General features: G+C 35.3%; 1 protein-coding gene across 4 annotated transcripts in view; it reads left to right on the top strand.

Moving 5' to 3' along the window:
* LOC123316792 (discoidin domain-containing receptor 2-like) overlaps positions 1 to 21045 on the top strand; it is a 321074-nt gene that overhangs the window by 22265 nt on the left and 277764 nt on the right. For all 4 annotated transcript variants that reach the window (XM_044903031.1, XM_044903047.1, XM_044903023.1 and 1 more), the window contains exon 2: positions 19727 to 19875. In XM_044903031.1, coding sequence (XP_044758966.1) covers positions 19740 to 19875 — 136 coding nt within the window. In that variant the 5' untranslated portion in view covers positions 19727 to 19739. The remainder of the gene's footprint in view (positions 1 to 19726; positions 19876 to 21045) is intronic.

The following is a 21045-nucleotide window of genomic DNA, read 5'->3' on the forward strand; positions in this document are numbered from 1 at the left end:
TTTGTGTTTCACCTCTGTTTGCGGGTTTTCAGGACGAAACATAAAAGAAATAGCTTTTCCAGTCAGTCAGGGTATGCAGATTTATTTGTGCGGGCTTCACGTTCATGTCCACCGCGCTCCTGCTGTCGGGAATTCAACATTCTCTTTCATTTGAATAATTCTTTAGTTTTCGGATTGAATGCGGCCGAGCGCGTCTATGGTTTTTTTATGAAGTTTGAGGGGTGACGCGTATGGAATGTGCTTTCAAGAACCGTGTATTCGCGTGCGAAAAAACAGGCTGTTGAATAAGAAACCACGATATCAGTCCATCTTATATGCCTTCTCCAAGTTACCCCTTATATGGATTGTTTATTTTGGCAAAGCAATGACCTCAGGAATCGGTTAAGAACATCGTTGCCAGAATGTGTATGAAACCAAGTAAATTGTTTTGTTTCTTGATCATTTCAAGGTATACTGAGTGAGTCTTTGACTCGTACTAATACACTGCGCAAAAAAATTAACGCACATTATGGAAATCTCAAATTTATTCTACAACTGAAGGTGTTCTCAATGATAATTTGTTTTATCAGAATTATGCATGCATATGTTATCCACTTTCAACGGTTTTCTTCAATACAGATGTTTTTTCCCAGCAGGAATAAAAAAAGAAGATATTATCAGATTTTGAATGTATTGGCTTCATTCTAAAATCAGTTGTTCTCGATCAATTCTAGTGATCAATAGTTTTTCTTTCGTTTGATTTTCTACACTCGATCGCTATGCAACACGATTTGACCCAAGAGGAATGTGCCCAAGCGGTAGTTTTGCGAGAAGGAGGGTGGACATACACAAGAATTGCAGAAAGGTTTGGAGTTTCCCATACAAGTGTGTCCAGAATGTTGCAGCGATTCAGGGAGACAGGTATGAATGTCCGAAGACCAGGACAGGGTAGACCACGGGTAACAACTGCCATTCAAGAACGTTACTTGAGAGTTTCTTCGTTGAGACAACGGCTTGCAACCTCTCGCCTCCTTCAAATTCAGCTTAAGCAAACTCATGAGGTGCAAATTAGCACTCAGACAATAAGAAATCGCCTCAGAGAATATGATTTAAGGCCTCGTGTCGCGGCAAGAGGCCCAGCTCTTACCCCATCCCATCGAAGGGCGCGTTTGGATTTTGCGAGAGAGCATATCCATTGGGAAGAGGCCGATTGGGAAAGAGTTCTCTTCACAGATGAGTCTAGATTCTGCCTCTACCATTGTGATCGACGTTCCCTTGCATACAGACGTCCACATGAAAGATATGCTCAGTGCAATTTCCTGAATACTACTAGTTTCGGGGGAGGATCGATTATGGTATGGGGTGGAATATCTTTGACTGCTCGCACAGACCTAGTGGTCGTTGATAATGGAGCTATGAATGCTGATAAGTATATAAGGAACATTCATGAAGAGCATGTAGTGCCATTTGCCCCATACATTGGTGAAAATTTCATTTTTATGGACGATAATGCCAGACCCCATCGTGCGCTCATCGTTCAGGAGTACCTTGAAGAGATTGAAGTCTCTCGAATGGAATGACCAGCAAGAAGTCCAGATCTCAATCCGATTGAGCAGGTTTGGGACAACCTCAATAGAAGGCTGAGAAGTTCAGGAAATCATCCAGCTACTCTTAATGACTTAGGAATCCAACTCGGAGAAATCTGGAAAGGATTAGATCAGAACATTTTAAGATCACTCATTTTGAGTATGAACCGTCGTTGCCGAGCTGTAATTAACGCAAGGGGTGGAAATACCAAGTATTAAATCACTTATCAGCATTTCAGTATTTTGAAATTTGTTCATTTCTCTTCTTTCACATAAGATTCGTTGAAATCCTGAATTTTTCTTCCATTTAATGTGTCTTGTTTCGTTCAAAACCTTCCCGAGAGAACATAAAAAATAAGTTACAAAGTCAATGTAGAGTTAACTTTCATCAAAATTGAGATTTTCAGAATGTGCGTTAATTTTTTTGCGCTGTATATAATGAATTGTTGATACTATATAAATTGTACTCTAATCTTTGAAATCGCTGTTGAAACCAATGGAATTTATAAATATTGGAAAAGATCATCATTTGAAGAATAATATTGCGTGTTTGTATTTGGAAAACCCTCCATTTATGTTCAGAATCAATTGAAAGCTCTTGTGTCATTGAGAATTTTCGTTCATGATGGAAGGTTGTTCGAAAGAACTATGAATGAATGAATTACTCAAACTGAATGCAAGAATTTTTAGCTGAAGGATGCTGCAATCTGAAATTTTTTCTTTCATTTCTCAGTTGAATTTGTTCAGTTTCTTTCTGATATACTTAAATACTAAATGCAAAATTCTTGAATTCAATATTGTATTCCATTTCGATGATGCATTGAACAGCGAAGTTGTGTTCGCAGGTATCGATAGGAATTTTATTTGAAATTTTTCGCAATATTGGGATAACATACATATGTTCATTCGCGAATTCGTCATGTCTGAATTCATCCACTTTTATTTGAATGAACGCGGAATATTTTCATGTACTATTTGCGCAGAGGATTTTTCCAATTATCTCTTCAGGGCATCCCTACTATATGATTGGAATAATAGGTTATCAGTTATCAGTTCTATGGAAAAATGATTTTTCAGCATGAATCTGAAAATGTTTCGTTCGATTAAACGTAATTGGATATTCATGGTGAATCCTTCGAATATTTTTCTATGTCATTGTTGTTTACTCGCTTCATTTTCCGATTCAACGCTTTTTGGCATCAGACGGGCAGAGGAGGGTGATAAACAATATGTTTTTATCGAGAACAAAACGATCATTTGCAATAAACACATCTCGGAGAATTTCCATGAATATATTCAAAAAGTCCATTATTTGCGTGTCTGTAGGAGAGCTCTAATAGATCTAATAGTCACTTCCGATATAGTTCTAGTACATAATTAAAACCTCCAACTCTGCAAAAAAGTTAGGACATTACTGGCCTTCTGGGAAACCATCAGGAGGACTAACTCACACAAATAAGCTCACAGAGGATGAGGTAATGCTTCAATACGACAAAATTAATCTCTTTATAACGTCTCTATAACCTCTCTATAACTTGCTTCCTTGTAGTGAAGATTGCTTTGATCATATTAACGTTATCAATATTCTGGATTCTAGGACATTCATAAGGATCTATTATTATTCCTGAATACAGGGAATTCGTCTTGACCTAGGAGTGGTCTCTTTGACGGATGCGATGGTGTATCAACTGCACTGTGAAGAGCAAATGGACTTTCAATGTATAGGACAACTTAGCGATCGACAATCTGGTTCAGAGCTTCAGTTAATTTCGCAAACGATCGCAACCAATTCAATTTCTCTCAGAAGTTCATTCACATTCAGTAGTTATTTCGAACAACTGAAATGTCGTAGATTTCTACAATTCCATCTGAAGTTTAATAGAAGTTGGGTTCATACTGCGATCGATCTGAAGCTATTTCCTACTTTTGTGAAGGACTGAACAATTGCCAGTTTTTGTAATTATCAAATTTTTCAACTTTTCATTCATTCCTGAAGATTTAAATCTACATATATCTAGATCGATTTTCGTCCCATTTGTTTTGATTCAAAATCGGAGGGTTATGCATCTTAATTAATTTCGTTTTTTATTCACCTTCGTTACTCTTGAAGGCGTTAACCATTAACGGTTACTGCTATGAATTCGAACCTTTCCGAGCTGTCTTTCCTTGCGATTTCTGCAATCTTAGAGTTTGAGAAAATGGCCACATGCTGCCATCTTCATTTTGAGAGTTAGGAAAGTGAACCGAGTTGGGTCTCATTTCCCGTCAGATGTCGCTTGGGTGTACGAGGATATATTGAAAAATTCTTAGCCTACAATAGAACCAAACATAATTTCAATGTCCAAGTATTTTATTACTCAACATATTCTCCTCTTTGATGGATACATTTATTACAGCGAACCTGCAACGTCTCTAGACCTTTAAAAAAAATGTTTCTTCTTGCTCTGCAAACCAGACCTTCACAGCTTTTATTACCTCCTCGTTGAAAGAAAATTTACCAACTTTTAAACTTTTTTTGCAGTTGAGGAAAGAGATGATAGATGGATGGAGCCAAATTTGATTAATATGGGGGGTGTTCTAGTAATTCAAACCCTAAATTACTAATTTTTTGCATGGCAACATGAGATTTGTGTGCAGGGGCGTTGTCCTGCAAATACAAAACACCTTTGTATAGCTTTCCGCGTCTTTTCTGTTTAATTTTTTTTCCTGTAGAGTGCTCAGTAATGTCGAATAGTAATCTCCGGTTATTGTTCTACCCTTATCCTAAAAATCATTCATGATTACTCCATGGCAATCCCAAAAAACTTAAGCAAGAACTTTTCCAGCAGATTTTTGGACACGAAACTTCTTAGGTCTTGGAGAACCAGAGTGTGGCCATTCCATCGATGGTAACGCAATATTTTTTTTATGCATGGAACTGGTCCGGGCTAATATCAATATCAATATCAATATCAATACATACTCGTATTCCTACATCATACCAGCACTGACATCGAATATAGTGGCTATCAATTCATCCCATTTTAATCGAGGTATGAGTTGTGTTGCTCTGATGGGGTCAAATGACACCAAAACTATGGTGAACATCTACTATTTCTCTACGAGGTGGTATTTCTGTTTATACGTTGACTGATGGTAGTTTGCTAGGTCGATTTAGGTCGTAACATTTGTTGATTCAATATGGGCAGACGTTTTGCATCTGAACTAATTAGTTTAATTTTATTTTGCCCTATCAACAGTGTTACATTGTCCATAGAATGGGAGGGGACACGCAGTGTGAAGACAACAGAAGGTTTCCTAGAATTTCTAATAGTTATACAGGTGGCATCTCCTTCGCACGCTCAGGATCGTCCAAACCTCCAGAGGATCCTTTTATCCGGACGTAATCCATTTTTTACTGTCCTCCGACTAACACGAAGTAACTGTTGGACAAAATAGAGAATGATGAATCACTCCTTCAATTTCGTAGGGTTTTCCCTTTACGACTGCTGTAGGTTGAATACAATTATTGGCTGAAATCTTATACTTGCGGTATTGATTTTCGCTTAGTGGTGCGGGTTACGATAAATGAATGAATTTTCTATCGGGGGAAAGAATATTGAACTCTTCAGATAGATGATATCCTCATAATGAAGTCTGGGCTTTACTTACATGTAGCCTGGTAAGTGTAAAATCCTTGAGAAAACCTCTCTGGTGTCGATTTGTTCATTTCTGCTAGGAAGCCACAAGATTCGCCTATTATACAGGAACCTTGAAATTTCCTTCAATTCTTTTGACTGATGCAAGATGATTTCTGTTGGAAAATTTAACATTTTGTAATTCCCAACCACTGCATCATATGCATTTCATCTTCGATATAATTTGAAGAATACAGAAACCCTGTATATTCAAAAATTTTAGTCAACGGATTTATTCTTAAAATAGTAGTTGTCATCGTGAAAAAAAAAGACTGAAAAATATAAGTTGGAAAATAATCAATACTGAGATTTGACTGAATAGCTATCCCAAAAACCTGGCTGGAAAACCAATTCATTTTCATTTTTCTTCAACTAGTACCATTTTTCTGAGGACTACCTATATTAGTGTGGGATTAATATTAACTTTTTCGTCTAGACTCGAGTGACGAAATACATTATGAAAGCAATATTATATCACGAAATTTCCCCGCTATAAAATATTTTTTACATGGAGGAAAGAGGAGAAGAAAAACGTAATGAAGGTTTTTCTCGTGCACTTTGAGTTATATGTCGCTACGCTAAAAAATAAACTGCGAAGTTGAGGTCGCCGTGACTTGCAAGAACAATCATTAATATGGAGCTACTTGTTGAATATCCTGACAGTGGCAAGAGGGAACTTTTTTTAAGAAAAATTTATTCTTTTTATACTGAAGAACAAATAATATTGTACATAGATCAAACCAATAAATCCTCACATGAACTACAAAACACTTAATAATCAGGTAGGCCGTAGATTTTACCTCTCGAAGATCAAAAAATGCTTTGAAAGAAAATAAAGCTCATGAATATTCTGACAACTGAATGATTCTCCAGCAGGGAATAGAATAGAAAGCAGATTTTGAATGTTCCGTGTTATTTTTTTATGAAGAAATATATTTCATGATGCAATAAACTCATTCAGAAGTAATTCCACTAATTCCTCCTGTGCCTCCGACAAGTATCTGGTTTTTGTATCAATCTTCAACGATACATATTTCAAAAAAGCGGAACTCAAAAAAAAAAAAACAACAACGGGATTACACAAATAACCAATGTATACTGGAGAATGAAAGGAAACTGTTCGAAGAAAAGCTATCAGCTATCCTTATCGAGACGTATCGAAACAAATTTTTTTCTAATAATCATGATGATTGAGAATAATGAACCGAATTCATAGAAAGCTTGCTTCATAACAAGTACTCACACAAAAATATTCTGGTAGAGCGGCGCTTACGGTAAGAAATGAGCGTGAATTAGTGTGAATCTATTTTGGTCCATCATCCAGATAAGTCCAGAGCTCAAGTTTCCGGGAATTCGATGAGAAAGGCTGAATTAATCTACCTGAGAGCAGACAATGCTTTGAGGCATTAATGCAGTTCTTAGAAGCCTCTAGCAGAACTCAACTCATATAAGCTTCTTCGAACAATATTCGTTTGTTGTACCAGCCCCTTCACTGCCATATAGTAGGGTGAGAGGGTAGTATAATTTTGTTGGTGAAAATATTTAAAACAAGAATTTACTCAGGAGCAAATCGTTTATTTCAGTTTTTAATTGATTTTGTTTCAGAGATTGGGATTGAAAACCCAAAAGAGTTTCAGGAAGTTTGATATGACTATTGACTATTGATTACGATATAAATTTTGAAAAAAATAAAATATACTTGTCCCAAGTCACCCATCGATTTGGAAGGCTTGGCACACAAGTTAAATAATATATTGATTTCTTAACTCTGAAATGAAATAGGTGACTTGGGAAAGGAAATTGAATGATAAACCCCTATTACAGCGAAAGTAATTATATTGCAACTCAAATGTAAAAAAAAAACTAAACAAAACAAGGACACTTTGATTTCATTCATTTTTTGGTGATTTCTTTGTGGAAATAAATAAGTAATAATATCCTGCGAAAAATCGGTATATTTCCTGCTGCCAATGCGCCGCTTGTATCTATTCGGCATTATCCCAAATCACCCTATGAAACAACAAAATAAAGGAATGAGATCCGTGTTGCCGTTTTAATTGAAAACAACCTTGTTTCATGACACATCTGATATCCCACGTATCCAGAAAAAAAATTACACATGCACAAAGTGAAAACACATGTACAGGACAATAGAAAGTATAAGGGCCATAAAAAACGCGTGTTTACTCTCCTGAATCCGTTAATTTTTCCTGTCAATTCAAACGCTCTGGTCACGGCAAACTCAACAGGAATTAATTGTAAATTTAACCGAAAAGACGCTACACAATCTTATAAGTTTGTCCCTTCACTCATAAATGGTAAGAAACAAAGAAATATGCAACGGGGGTAATTGTCCCAAGTTACAGGACTGTCCCAAGTCACCCCAACTGGTAATTGTTAAATACTTTCAAGAGAATACTTGTTGAAGAAAAAATGGTAATTAAAAATTTCTAAATCCATTTCCATAAAGTGCTCTATGTATATTCCTTAGAGGCGACTGATCATGAAACAATTATTTATAAAACATGATCCACAGGTGGGGCATACCAATGATTCATTTATTTTGAGGCAGTTATACATGCTGATAACGAAAATGTTAAAATTATGATAAAAATACATACAGGGTGTTTTTCATGAGTTTTAAGTTGGATGAATCCTCTCTGAGTCCTGTCCTGATTTTTGTCAAATTTAACAGTTCTGTTTCATTGAAACTAATAACTTTAACCCAAATATAAATTTTCTGTCGAATTGATCGAGAATTTCAGGTGTTATAGCCAAACGAAAATTTACGAGATTTCAGAAAACCCCCTGTATAACGGAAACGGAGTAGCTTAGCCCCCCATAAGGGGTGTTTTTGAACTCATCTTAATGTCCTCTTTTCACGATTTCCATTTGTCCGTTTTCTGTATACAAAATAAACATTAATCTTTTAAAAAGTAATATTACCTTTGAGAAGTCACCACACAAATATCCCACAAGGCACAGAGACAAGTTTAATTTAGATAAAACCGTTCGATCAAATTACGGCAGAAGAAGACCTACCCCGGGTTTCATAAAGCTTGATCGGGGAATCAACGCTTGACTGACGAATAGACGTCAATTTGTTTTCAATCGATAATTTAGTCATGATCATTCAGAATTTCATTCCCGCATCAAATTATGATGTTCAAACGTCCATTCAATTATTCTCAATTGCTACTTTTTCAATGTATTCAGAAATGAAAAGGTTTCAGTGATTTCGTTTTAGAAATCGAGTGACTGTCAAATCGTTGATCAGACAATCAAAGTTTTATGAAACCTGCTGCTAGTTATTCAGGAGCCCATCTCTACAATGAACTTCCGAAGACAATAAGACTTTCCGAATCCCTACATAAATTCAAGAAAAAACTAAGGACATATATTGAATTATAATAATAAGCCAGTATTCATTTCTGTTCTTGTATATATCTTAAAAATGTATAACTGCGATAATAACGCTTATGTTGATTTGCAGTATCATCCATAAATAAATAAATAAATCGTGAGACACCGTATACAATAATGATTCAAAATTTACTAAAATACGTAAGCTCAAACTAGTAGTGGTATCACCGATGTATCAATAGAATAATAAGCCTTAGTACCTAGGCAATAGATTCCCGCCTTTGAGAGTCCTATTTTTCTACAGGTAGATGATGAAAAAATTGTATGCCCTGCCCTGATATTTAACTTATTTCAAACTTGGTGGGATTTTCTTCAATAAGAGGATAAACCAGAGAAACAAGGGATGATTGAAGTGTTCTCCGCAAAAATAAACTGCGCACGGAATAAACGAAGAATTTGTAAATTATGCGGTGCGTGTTACTCGTAAACAAAAAACCAGAAGATGTTAAACCCTTGTTCAGATAAACTGAAAGGAAAGGTAACAACGATACCACCGAAGAATGTCCGAAATGAATTCCTCAACGGAACAAACCCAACAATTCCCGAATTCTTCCAACGTTCACGTCCATCAGGAAAAAGGACCTAAAATAGTCAGATGTCATATGTCACTGTTAACATGCTAATACGAGGATGACTAGAACAAATGCTTTTTAAGCAATCGATCTTTCGCGTACATGCGCGAGTTTCAGTTGGCGGTCGGTGTTCCAGAAAGCAACAGAGTTTTGAAAAGTTTCCCGTTTCCATTTCGTTTCCTGAATTATGGTCTGAGAGGACTGGATCCGTTATAATCCCGCGAAATGGAATACCGGGGGAGGTAACGCGGAAAGGTGGAAAAATTCTTAGTCCGCTATATGACTCGGATTTCCTCATTCCTTACTCGGAACATGGATTAATGAATGAAGTTAGAGAGCGCGGAAGAGGCGCGCGAATTATCCAACCGAAACCCCCAGATTTGTCTTCATTCCAGCCGGATGCTGTCTCCTGAGTGATTCCACCGTATCGTACCCTATCCAGAAAATATTTTTCAACTTAAAATAGTGTATACGATTTTCACGAAATGAGTTTTCAAACCACGAAACGTGTTTCGCTATCACTAAAGTGGACTGAAATATTCGCCAGCAAAACAAAAATATATACGAGGATGTATTGGTATCCAGTTAGCCTAGACCAGTTCCATGCATAAAAGAAATATGGCGTTACCATAGAAACGAACAATAACTAATTAGAAGTGTCAGTGTGAAGTTTGAGGTCAAAAAAGTAAACCAGAGTTACGCAATGAATTAAAAGAAAGAAGATGTCCACCGAAATTGTGAAAAACGAAAAATTGAAGTATCGAGCCATCATCAAGTACCTGTATTTAAAAGGGTTAAGAGGTGAGCCGATGTACGAAGATATGCTTATTACCCTTGGTGATCTATGTCCTTCGTATGCGACCGTGCAAAATTGGACTGCAAGCTTCAAAAGAGGTAAATTTCCCAGTGAAGATGATGACAGTTCTGGAAGGCCAGTTTCTGTGTCAGTCCCCGAAAATATCGATGCAGTTCATGATATGATTTTATGAGACCGTCGAATTGGGCTAAAACGGACATCATATAGTTCACGTCAATTTGGACATGAGAAAAATTGCTGCATACTGGATGCCCAAATGTTTGAATGTTTACCAAAAGCGTGCAAGGGTAGAAGCATCGCGTTCGATCTGTGCTAGATTTGAAAACGATTTAGACTTCTTAAACCGAATTGTTACTATGGATGAAACTTGGGTACATTTCTTCGATCCAAAAACAAAGCAACAATCGATGGAATGGCGACACTCTGGTTCTCCAAGACCTAAGAAGTTTCGTGTCCAAAATTCTGCTGGAAAAGTTCTTGCTTCAGTTTTTTGGGATTGCCATGGAGTAATCATGATTGATTTTTTGGATAAGGGTAGAACAATAACTGGGGATTACTATTCGACATCACTGACCAGTCTAGGGGAAAAAATTAAAGAGGAAAGAGGTGGAAAGCTATCCAAAGGTGTTTTGTTTTTGCAGGACAACGCCCCTGCACACAAATCTCATGTTGCCATGAAAAAATTCGTGATTTGAATTTGAATTACTAGAACACCCTCCTTATTCACCAGATTTGGCTCCATCCGACTATCATCTCTTTCCTCCTGGAAGAAAGTAAATTTTATTTCAACGAAGAGGATATGAAACCTGTGGAGGTCTGGTTTGCAGAGCAAGAAGATACATTTTTTTTGAAAGGTCTAGAGACGTTGCAGGTTCGCTGTAATAAATGCATCCAATTAAGAGGGGAGAATATGTTGAGAAGTAAAATATTTTGACATAGAAATTTTGTTTGGTTCTATAGTAGGCTAAGAAACAAGCATTTGACTAGAGCTAATAATGGTAATTTCCGGAAACGTAAGAGCAATTTACAGGTAGGTATAGTAATGGGAGTATCGGTCGTAAAATAATGTATAAAATGAAACTATCTATTAACTTTCAATAAGTTCATAATAAAATCTTTATTCCTCGATGTTATCGAAAACCGAAAACTATCATCTACCCTCAGATTCTTTTATTTTTAATTTGCGATATTATGTTTTACCAGATTTCATACAGTTCAGAAGGCATCAAAGTCCATTCATGAAATTTAAATTGGATGGAGATCGAGTAGATTTTTGATCCCATTATAATTTCGGAATAGCACTCAGTGATCATTGTATTCCTCCGTTATATTTTTCACTCCAGGGAACGGTATTATATCTATTCTTCGAACGAACGAAAATGAAGTCTTCTGTACTTCTGTAATCAGCCAATCCGTAAAAAATTGTTGCTCTTTATTAAAAGCCTCGCTAAGTGCCCGACAAAAGCTGAAGCAAGATTGCATCTATTAATTCTTATTTTCATTTCATTAGGAGCAGTCTGAAGAATATATACCGTAATATTCTAGGAATAGCAAGCTAAGTTCGTCTACATTATCTATTATATTATATTATTAACTCGATGGATGAACGTCATCATGACAGCAACGTTGATTAATTATTTCTATGAAATATTTCCCTTATATACACTGCCGAGAGAGAAAAGCAAAAAGGCAATGGGTTTTTTTTCGGGCGCTGTCGTGTAGCTGAAAAATTGAAGGAACATTATATAGCTCGCAGTATGTTGTTAGAATATTTTGAAAATTTGTCAGTTACTTTATGATTTTCCTCACCTATGTTGAGTTGTTGAAACTTTTTAATTATTGGTAGTTTATCCATGTGATGGGAATTTTCTAAACGAAGTCATAAACTGATCAAACGTTAAAACGTGAAAAATAGTGAAACATTACATGAAGATTGCAAAATGGCGAATGCTCTAAGTCATATTGATTATAGTTTTCGTTTGGGACGGGTTGTTTAAACATTCAACAATAAAGACCGTTAAGATGTTAAAAAACGACTTGTTTGGAATCGTGAAACATGCGTGAAAAATCCTCAAAATATCAATAAAAATGTGGAAATAGATATTTGGTTTTTAATTCAGAATATATAAATTTTTCAATTTTGCAATGATGTTTGTTAGGCTGCTTTTCCCACCTTGTATATCTCAGGTCGATTTTGTATATGACAGGAAATTACTTCTAATAGGATTCTGCACGACTTCATATTTCCAGATAATATGAGTGATGATTAGATAAAAATATCTGTTATGCTGAAAACCATAAAATATTTCAAAATAAGAAAATTATAAAATATTTTGTATTTTCGATGTCGAAATGAAATAGTTCATAAGAAATACACATAACAATGAAACAATATTATTTGTCTTACTTTTCCATATGAACTCCTGTAACTACTGTAGAAGGGTTTCGATTAAACTTTGAAGAAATATTAGATATAGTCAATTTTATGACAAGCCTTGCAAAATGAAATGTTTGAAATTCTTTTTCTTAGAAACCCTGTGAAAACCTTAGTTTTTACATTTTATTACATAGAGGTGGCTCTATGAAAGCAATGTCTTATCGTCTTGAGATAATATTGAAATCATGTTTGATGATCTGAACGTTCTAAATAAAAAGAGAAAAAGGAGCATTTCTATGGCCAACGATAGAACCAATTTTATGACCCAATAATTTACGAATCCTCTCAATTCTATGCACAATTGAAGAAAATAATCAACCAGGGAATCACTCTGTAAAAGACAGTTTTGCATCCAAATTCCCTTTGCCAATGATAAATCCAAAAGGGACCCGTCAATTTCAGTGGATGTTCCATTTTGCAATTCCGATTGAACCGTAAGTGAACTTTGACGTTTATAGGGCTAATTTCAATCTGATGCTCAATGTGCTGCCCTACGGTCCAGGTAGATCCTCATCTGAGACGCGATACCCAAAGCTAATGCTGTCGATATTCCGCATCCGCATAGATACCTCGTTATCAGTAACTATTCAAAGGGATTGTCCACTGCATCCAGTGACCTACCTCACCTTTGTGTTCTTAGCGAAAATCGAATCCACACTGATGCAGGCCTATGCAGATACGACATATAGGTGGCGTCATCGATGATTGGATAACAAATTTACATGATTATTTCATTGCATTGATCCTTTTTCAACCTAAAATGAGACATATAATATTCAATTTTATTATTTCACACTTTTCACATTCAAATTTTTCTATTTCAGATAAGAGTTTCTGGTCATTTGGAGAAGACTTACTGTATTTTTTGAATCAATTTCAATTTTTACAATCCAGATGTTGAGAAAAGGTTTTAAACTTAGGTTTTTTCCCTAAGCTTTTGTATCACACGTCAAATTGTATATGGTATCTTTAATAGAGCAGTCAAAGTTTTGTGAAATCTGCAGCGAGTCTTTGTATAGTGTGTCATAAAGAAACCATATCATGAAGGAATCATAAAAAAAGCATAAAGAAACTGTACTTACATACATGTCTTGAGGTATACAAGTAAGACATGTATGCTAGTATAGTTTCTTTATGGTTTATTTATGATTCCTTCATGATATGGTTTTTTTAAATCGTGGTTCATGTGTCTGTTATGAAAGCATATCAAAACAAATTTATGCGCAAAAATAACCTTTCATTTCACATTATAATGTGAATTCATAAGCTGTTTTTTTCTCAATCTTGCAAGTAATAACTGCTTGTTGGAATATATTCAACAATAAATCTTCAGAATCGGACAGGAAAAAAATTATTATAGCTCTATCTTGAATTTCCATAGTTTTGAAGATTTTTACGCAATTTTTCCACCTGCGTTAATACCTTGTATAACCCTTGAACCTCTCCTGAAACTCTGGAAATGTGGGCAAGGCATTTTCGGAATTTCCCTCGAACAATGAATCATTCTACAGAATGAACACGACTCGGCTAGGTAGATCGCGCAGAATAAAAATTCTAATTACGGTTAGATCCTGAGATAAATTAAAGCCACGAGGCTTGCGAGTTATTCAATCAAGAAAACCGCAAGACCGCCATCCCCTTAACCCACGATGGTCTGGGATTGAGTTAGAATTTGGAGAATTCGGTGGCGTAAAGATCACATCTAATAAGTCGACGTACGACAGCCCTAAGTTGGTAGGACGAGTCTAAAAGGAATTCTTTCAGGAAGGATGTGGCTGCGCGAGGTATTCGAAGAGCGGGATTGCTGTCCTGAAAATCCTTCCAGAACATACCCCTTAGTCTCTATAAACCCTAGGTCAAAAACCTAACAACTATTCTTTGACAAGATACCGCTTGAAATATTCACACAAAAATTTCTGTTTCTAATACTCAAGCCATTCATATGTTATTGGTAAATTTTGTAATTCGAGAGAAATGATATGAGAAATACTCTATGTTGGTTCTTTATTATACGGTGTGTAGATAAAGGAAGAAACAAAATTAATAACTGCTTTGTCGAATGTTTTCAAGAAAAAAGCTCTGAAACGTTTTTTTTCTACAAGCGTGCGCGTTCAACCTTTTTCCCGCACGCATTTCAAGTTGCAAAGAGTCACTTTTCCAAAACGTGCGGGAAAAACGCCTGCTATTTCTTTCCCGCACGCATTTGCGTGCGGGAATGGATTAGCAGGGGTTTTTCCCGCACGCAAATCTTATAGAATAAATTAAATTCTATCATGTCTCTATGCACCGAACGTCAACGATGAGTAACCCATGGTAACGACATGCAGAATTACGTCTGTCATTTTATATGAATTAATCAAATGAGATATGATCTGTATCGTGCAATTGATACATTTATATATTTCAAGCGCTTGTAGAAAAAATATTGTTCCTAACTCTTGCGTAAAGTGTCTTGCCCGCACTCAACTGCTTACCCGAACTCTGCTTCGCATCGTTCGGGCAACGGCAGTTTCGTGCGGGCAAGTATCACTTTCCGCACTTGATAGGAAAATAACTATTTTTTTAAACTGCAACCCTAACTTTTTTTTTTGCTGACGTTTTTAATCAACTCTTGTTCCATTGTAGACATCAAATAGTTGAACGGAGGCCTTACTATACTTATTTATTTTGAGGTGAATGCCATACAATGATTTTCTATACAAAGTGATTAAAACGCAACACACAAAATTGATACTTATCTTGAGTATTTTTACTGTTTTGGAGAGGAATGTTCGAAAAGTTCAATTTTAAAGTTACATTGCGCAACTTTAAATGTATAAATCTAGAGTTTCCAATGCACCCCCTACGAGGAATGGAGGGTAGTTTAGTTTTTTAAAATGTTAACTAATAGTAAACTAGTTTTTTGTACCACAAATGGATGGACCATTTATTGCTAAGGATGATTTGGTCATTGATAGAGGCTTTTTATTAACAATTTTTTCATTTTAGGGACTAAACTGTTCACTTATTGAATTCAAATTTTTGTTTATTTTTTTCATTATTTTGTTTGTTTTTTTCGTAATTGTGAATATTATTTCAGGAAAAACATCAATTACTATCCTACAAAAATGGCATGTTTTCCATAACCCTTCAAATATCGAAGTGTATGTCATTCACCTGAAAATAAATAAACTTTCCTTTAAAAGTTGAACTATTCGCGCTTTGTGCTACAAAATATGTTGCCAAATATATCAATTTTGTGGGTTACACTCTTTACTCACTCTTCTCTTCAAAACAGTTAAAGCTTTTCTAAATGTTTTCATTCGGAAAAACTGTTATCTTACAAAATTGAAATCCAAAGCAGGTCATCACTCATCATACAGGGTGTCTGTAAACAAATGCGACGGACTGAGAGAGATGATTCCTCGATGAAAATAAGCAGGGGTAGTTCCTATAAATTTTTATCGATATCGACCTCCCTTCCAAGATACAGCCTTTGGAAGGCGATGACGAGTTGACATAGAGTTGTCCCTAATGGTTTTCTATTCAATTCTGGAGAAAAAAGTTTGTTGCAAAATATCGATACAGTCTATACTTTTTTCGGAATAAATAAAAACTTACAAGCAGTATACGAAGGTCTATGAGGCAGAGAGTTGATGCATGTTTAGCGGGAGGTAGTCATTCTATGGAAGACTCATACGATCAAAAGGAGACTTTTTTTCTCCAGAATTGAACGGTAAACCATAAGACAATTTCATTTTTCGAAAATCTATCCCACGAAAACAATTTTTCAAGGAAAATCATTATTTTCAACCCCTAATAATGAAGTAATGAGATCTGAAAAAATTGTGTGAGTAATATCTACTTAGTGCTTCATATTTTATATAGTTTTATGACTCAGTGTGTTTTAGAACCCTTAAAAAAATTTATCCTTGCTTATTTTCATCGAGGAATCATCTCCCTAAGTCCTTCGCATTTTGCAAACAAAGTGCAATGGGTAAAATCATGAAGACATATGAACTGCCTTATTTTCCATCAAAACCAAATTACTTGTATTCCGCTTCATAAATACTCGTCATCCTGTTCCTTGTGTAAACTTATAAGATCGTTCTCCGCTTTCGGAGAGCACCTTAATCTCGGGATTCTGAGACCCCACAAAGGTTTATTTCTCCCGTCCATATTATTGACGAATAAGTTATCCAATTCCTCCTCTTCGCTGCCTTGAGTATTCTATTGGGAATTACTTCCTCCATTCGTCCCTTCATAAATATATCAGGTGGGTACATCGATTTGTTTTCATAAAACAACTGACAACACTCTGATCTCCCATCATTGCTGGAATAATGGAAAATACAGTCCGAGATTTTTTTTTTGGTAACTGAAATATCCTAACGATATACACAATGATCCATGACTTGTGATATTTGTTTAAACGATAGATATTTTTAGATAATAGATAGATATGTTTCCTCATTATTCTGACCAATTAGATGAGTTGAGTTCTGTTCAAATTTGTTGGTGAAGGGGAATATTAATTACCTCCAGATTTAATAACGTCGCAGACAAAATCATGGCGATGGAGTAAGAAATGAATTTTTCAATATCAATGAGGTAAACAAGTAATAAAATTTCATCGTATCCAGAAGAGAGAGACTTATATTACAGTCTTCCCAAGCATCTCTTCATTATTTTCACTCCGTAAAACTTAATCGCATTCAAACGCTGGCTATATCATTACTTTTATAAGAGGAGGACTTCAGTAATTTCTAATCCACCCACATTACGTTGCATCAAAAAGGAAACCTCAGAGGCTCAGTGGCTTAAATTTAATCATTCTAATGGCTAAGCCGAACAACATTTCAAGGTGGAAATGAATTTAGGAATATAAGCGTTCTACGAATCTCTGTTTCTCGATTGTTGTGTCCCAGATTTAAATTATAGCCAGTGTTTGCAATTTGTGTAATGAATTCTTTCAAGGTAGAACTGATTTTTATTCTGTCCGATTCTCCCTTTGTGAGCAGTTGATTTCATAAAATGTGAAATTAAAAAATTATTCGAAATTGCTCAGAATCTTTTTTTTTTTTTTAAAGGAAGTTCGCTTTTGTCAATAATCTTCACTAAATTGAATAAGATGAATAATTACATTCAAGGAATAAATTTATTTCATTCACAATGAAAACATGATAATCATATTATCATGGTAATTATCATCGGTATCTTATTACTGTTAATTTTTCCGCATATTTATTTTTCGAATTGGGTTTAGGGTAATATTTGGTAATGAAAAAAGTGTTTTTGTTGACCTCAAGAATACCTGTAGAGGGTGGGAAAATTTCGATGTTTTAGCACTACAGCTTTCAAATCAAAGGAGATAGACAAAATCTGATACCCCATTCTCGTTCTCTTTTTCTGAGAAAGTAACGTGAGTAGTACTCATTTTTGGCCACCTTCTTTTGTTTTCGAGTTATAAGCGAAAATTGAAAAAATGGCGATTTCGAAATAAATTTATATCTCCGCTGATACTGATGATAGAGCTCTGAAATTAAAACATTATACAGGCACTTTTTTAAGTAGAATCCAGAGGCGCGCTTGACTTTTTAGCAGGACTCTTAATTACGAAGCTATGACCCAAAGTTATGTTTTTTTTAAATAGGAACACTAGATTTCTGTGCAATTTTTCGAAAGCTTAATTTTTACTGATTCCAAAAATATATAACATCATATGGTTTCTATCAATATAAATAATAGAAAATGGTCAAAAACTTATTTTCTTAATATTTCTATGGTTTCTACTTTTGATGAGAATAGAAAAATGTAGCATCTTATGATTATAACAGTCTCCTTCTATTAGTTCTTTCATTTCTATGCTTCTTATTCGATTTCTCCAAAATTCAAATTTTGTAGAAATTGGTAAAAAGCATAGAAAGAATGACATTGCCGGAAGGAGACTGCTCTCGTTATGGGAAGTTCTATTTTTCTGTGTTCGTCCAAAGTTGAAACCATAGAAATATTGAGAAAATAAGTATTTAACCATTTTCTATTATTTATATTGATACAAACCATATGATGTTGATGATATATTTTTGAAATCAGTGAAAATTAAGCTTAAAAAAAATTGCATAGAAATCTAGTGTTCCTATTTAAAAAAACATAACTTTGAGTCATAGCTTCGTAATTAAAAATCCTGCTAAAAAGGCAAGCACGCCACTGGATTCTACTTAAAAAAGTGTCTGTATAATGCTTTAATTTCAGAGCTCTATCATCAGTATTAGCGGAGATATAAATTTATTTCGAAATCGCCATTTTTCCAATTTTCGCTTATAACTCGAAAACAAAAGAAGGTGGCCAAAAATGACTACTACTATTGTAAGTTTCTCAGAAAAAAAAGAACGAGAATGGGGTATCAGATTTTGTCTATCTCCACTGGTTTGAAAGCTGTAGTGCTAAAACATCGAAATTTGCCCACCCTGTACATGGTGAGTTTTTGAAATATTGATATTTCATGAGCCGTTTGGAAGTGTTTTCTGAAGTGAACAAACTCATAAAATTTGATCGAAATTGGACCTTGCATTCCAGAGTTATGGCTGCCGCAAACTCTCCGAAACTATTAGCCTTAGGATACAACATAAGCAACTTTTCTGAAAGGCGTGGATGACCTGCATTCACCATTAGGTTATGAAAAACGACTCATGAAACACACTGTATAACTCATGTCTTCTAGTTATGTCATATTGAGCATTACGTACCATAAAAATACCAAAAATTCAAGGAATCCAGCATTTGAATCCAGCATTGAAGTTGTACAATATCTAATGAATATTAGAACTTTTTGTAAAAAAAAGTATTCCTCATATTTTTTCGTATAATGCGCCGTTTTCGAGTAATTTAATGTTGAAAAATAAAAAATATCTGTGATATTCGGAAAATTGGGTACTTTGGCAGAATGCAACTCTGTTTAAAAAATCCACAGATGTGTAGTGTCATAGATTAAGCTTGTTATTCTGAAGGAACTTTTATTTACTAATCCACCTATCTGAGTATGTTTACAACAAAAAGAATTCAGAAGTAAGAGACGCGCTCTGTAGTGATTTTCTCAATATGTTCTAACATATGACGAGATGACGGCAAAAATGTCGTATTTCATTTAGTCCCACGAAGCCTATAAGAAACCATATAGCGAGAGATCACGATAAACTAATACCCACTGCACAATATTTCATCAGGGACCACCGGACTGACCGTTTTCCTTCTTTCAGAGACTACTTTGGCATGCAACACGAATCTCCATGGTCGACAGCTATCATGGCCACTATCGGTTCGGCATCAGCAATTGCTACATCGACCTCTGTCGCCCTATTGCTCATTCTGGCCACCCTGCCCCGTGTTCTTGGCGCACTGGAGCTAGGTAAGTTTCCCAAGTATTAATTTTCCACGGCATTTCGATATTGCGTGGTTCGGTTCGTTTCTAATTACACATACACCGATGCGGGATTGATTTCTTACGTTTTTATCGTGTGCCGCCCCGCCAGGTCCTGACGAACATTAATTCCGTCAGATGTTTTAAGAAAATACCGGCGGATCATGCGAGCCGCGGCTTGGCATAAGCCGAGAATTTACTGTTATAAATAATGATATATTGATATAGCTACCCATGAATTATTATGATTTATTAAATGATTTCAAGTTGAGTCGAAATGAGCATAATCGTCACGATTCGAATGGAACGAAGGCACTGAAATATGAAAATTTCAGGGTAGTTTAGTGTAAACTGAAAATTCATGTTTATACAGAGGCCGACAGACAATACCTATTTTTGTGAACTCTGACTCTCTTTGATAACCTTTAGTATCGTTCCAAATTTCAATAAGAAATAGCTAGTATCGGTCAAGGAACCAAATCAAAGAATACTATTCCTTCAGCGACGTTTCGGCACCTTTATTGGGCCTTCTTCAGGCTACAAATAGAGAAAAACTCATAAAAAACAACACAATATACAAATATAAAATTACAATGATTAAAAATAAACATGAAAACAATAAAATGAAATAATATGAAATAACAGGTCGACAAGAACAATTAAAGATGGTCAATTATGACTAAATATCAGAATGTGAACAGACATGTGAATAAAACTACGAAAAAGCACCAAAAAAGGCCATTCCACAAACTCACCATCGGAATACAAGAAAAAATCAAAAAATTGAATCTTTCATTAAAGAAAATCGTCTGCAACATAATATAAGCATTTAGGTATAACAAGGATCAAAATCATCGATGTACACAGAATCAACACGGTTAACACACAATGGAGATATCCGAGAGTCAACTGAACCCCAACATCACAAAAACAGCACCCACACATGACAAACCACGAGAACAATTTTCAAACGTACAGTGGCGGATCCAACGTGTTTCATTTTAACTTAATTTTTTGAATCAAATTTGAATAAACAACTCTCAAGGAGCCAATATCCGAACGGAAATTAACTGCATTAGGATGTTTATTAATATAGATCATTTCATTGAACCCCCGCCTAAACCAATTAGACTCCCGATTTAAAACGTCAACATTCTC

Source organism: Coccinella septempunctata, chromosome 1 (genome assembly GCF_907165205.1).
Source record: "Coccinella septempunctata chromosome 1, icCocSept1.1, whole genome shotgun sequence".
Classification (NCBI taxonomy): Eukaryota; Metazoa; Arthropoda; class Insecta; order Coleoptera; family Coccinellidae; genus Coccinella; species Coccinella septempunctata.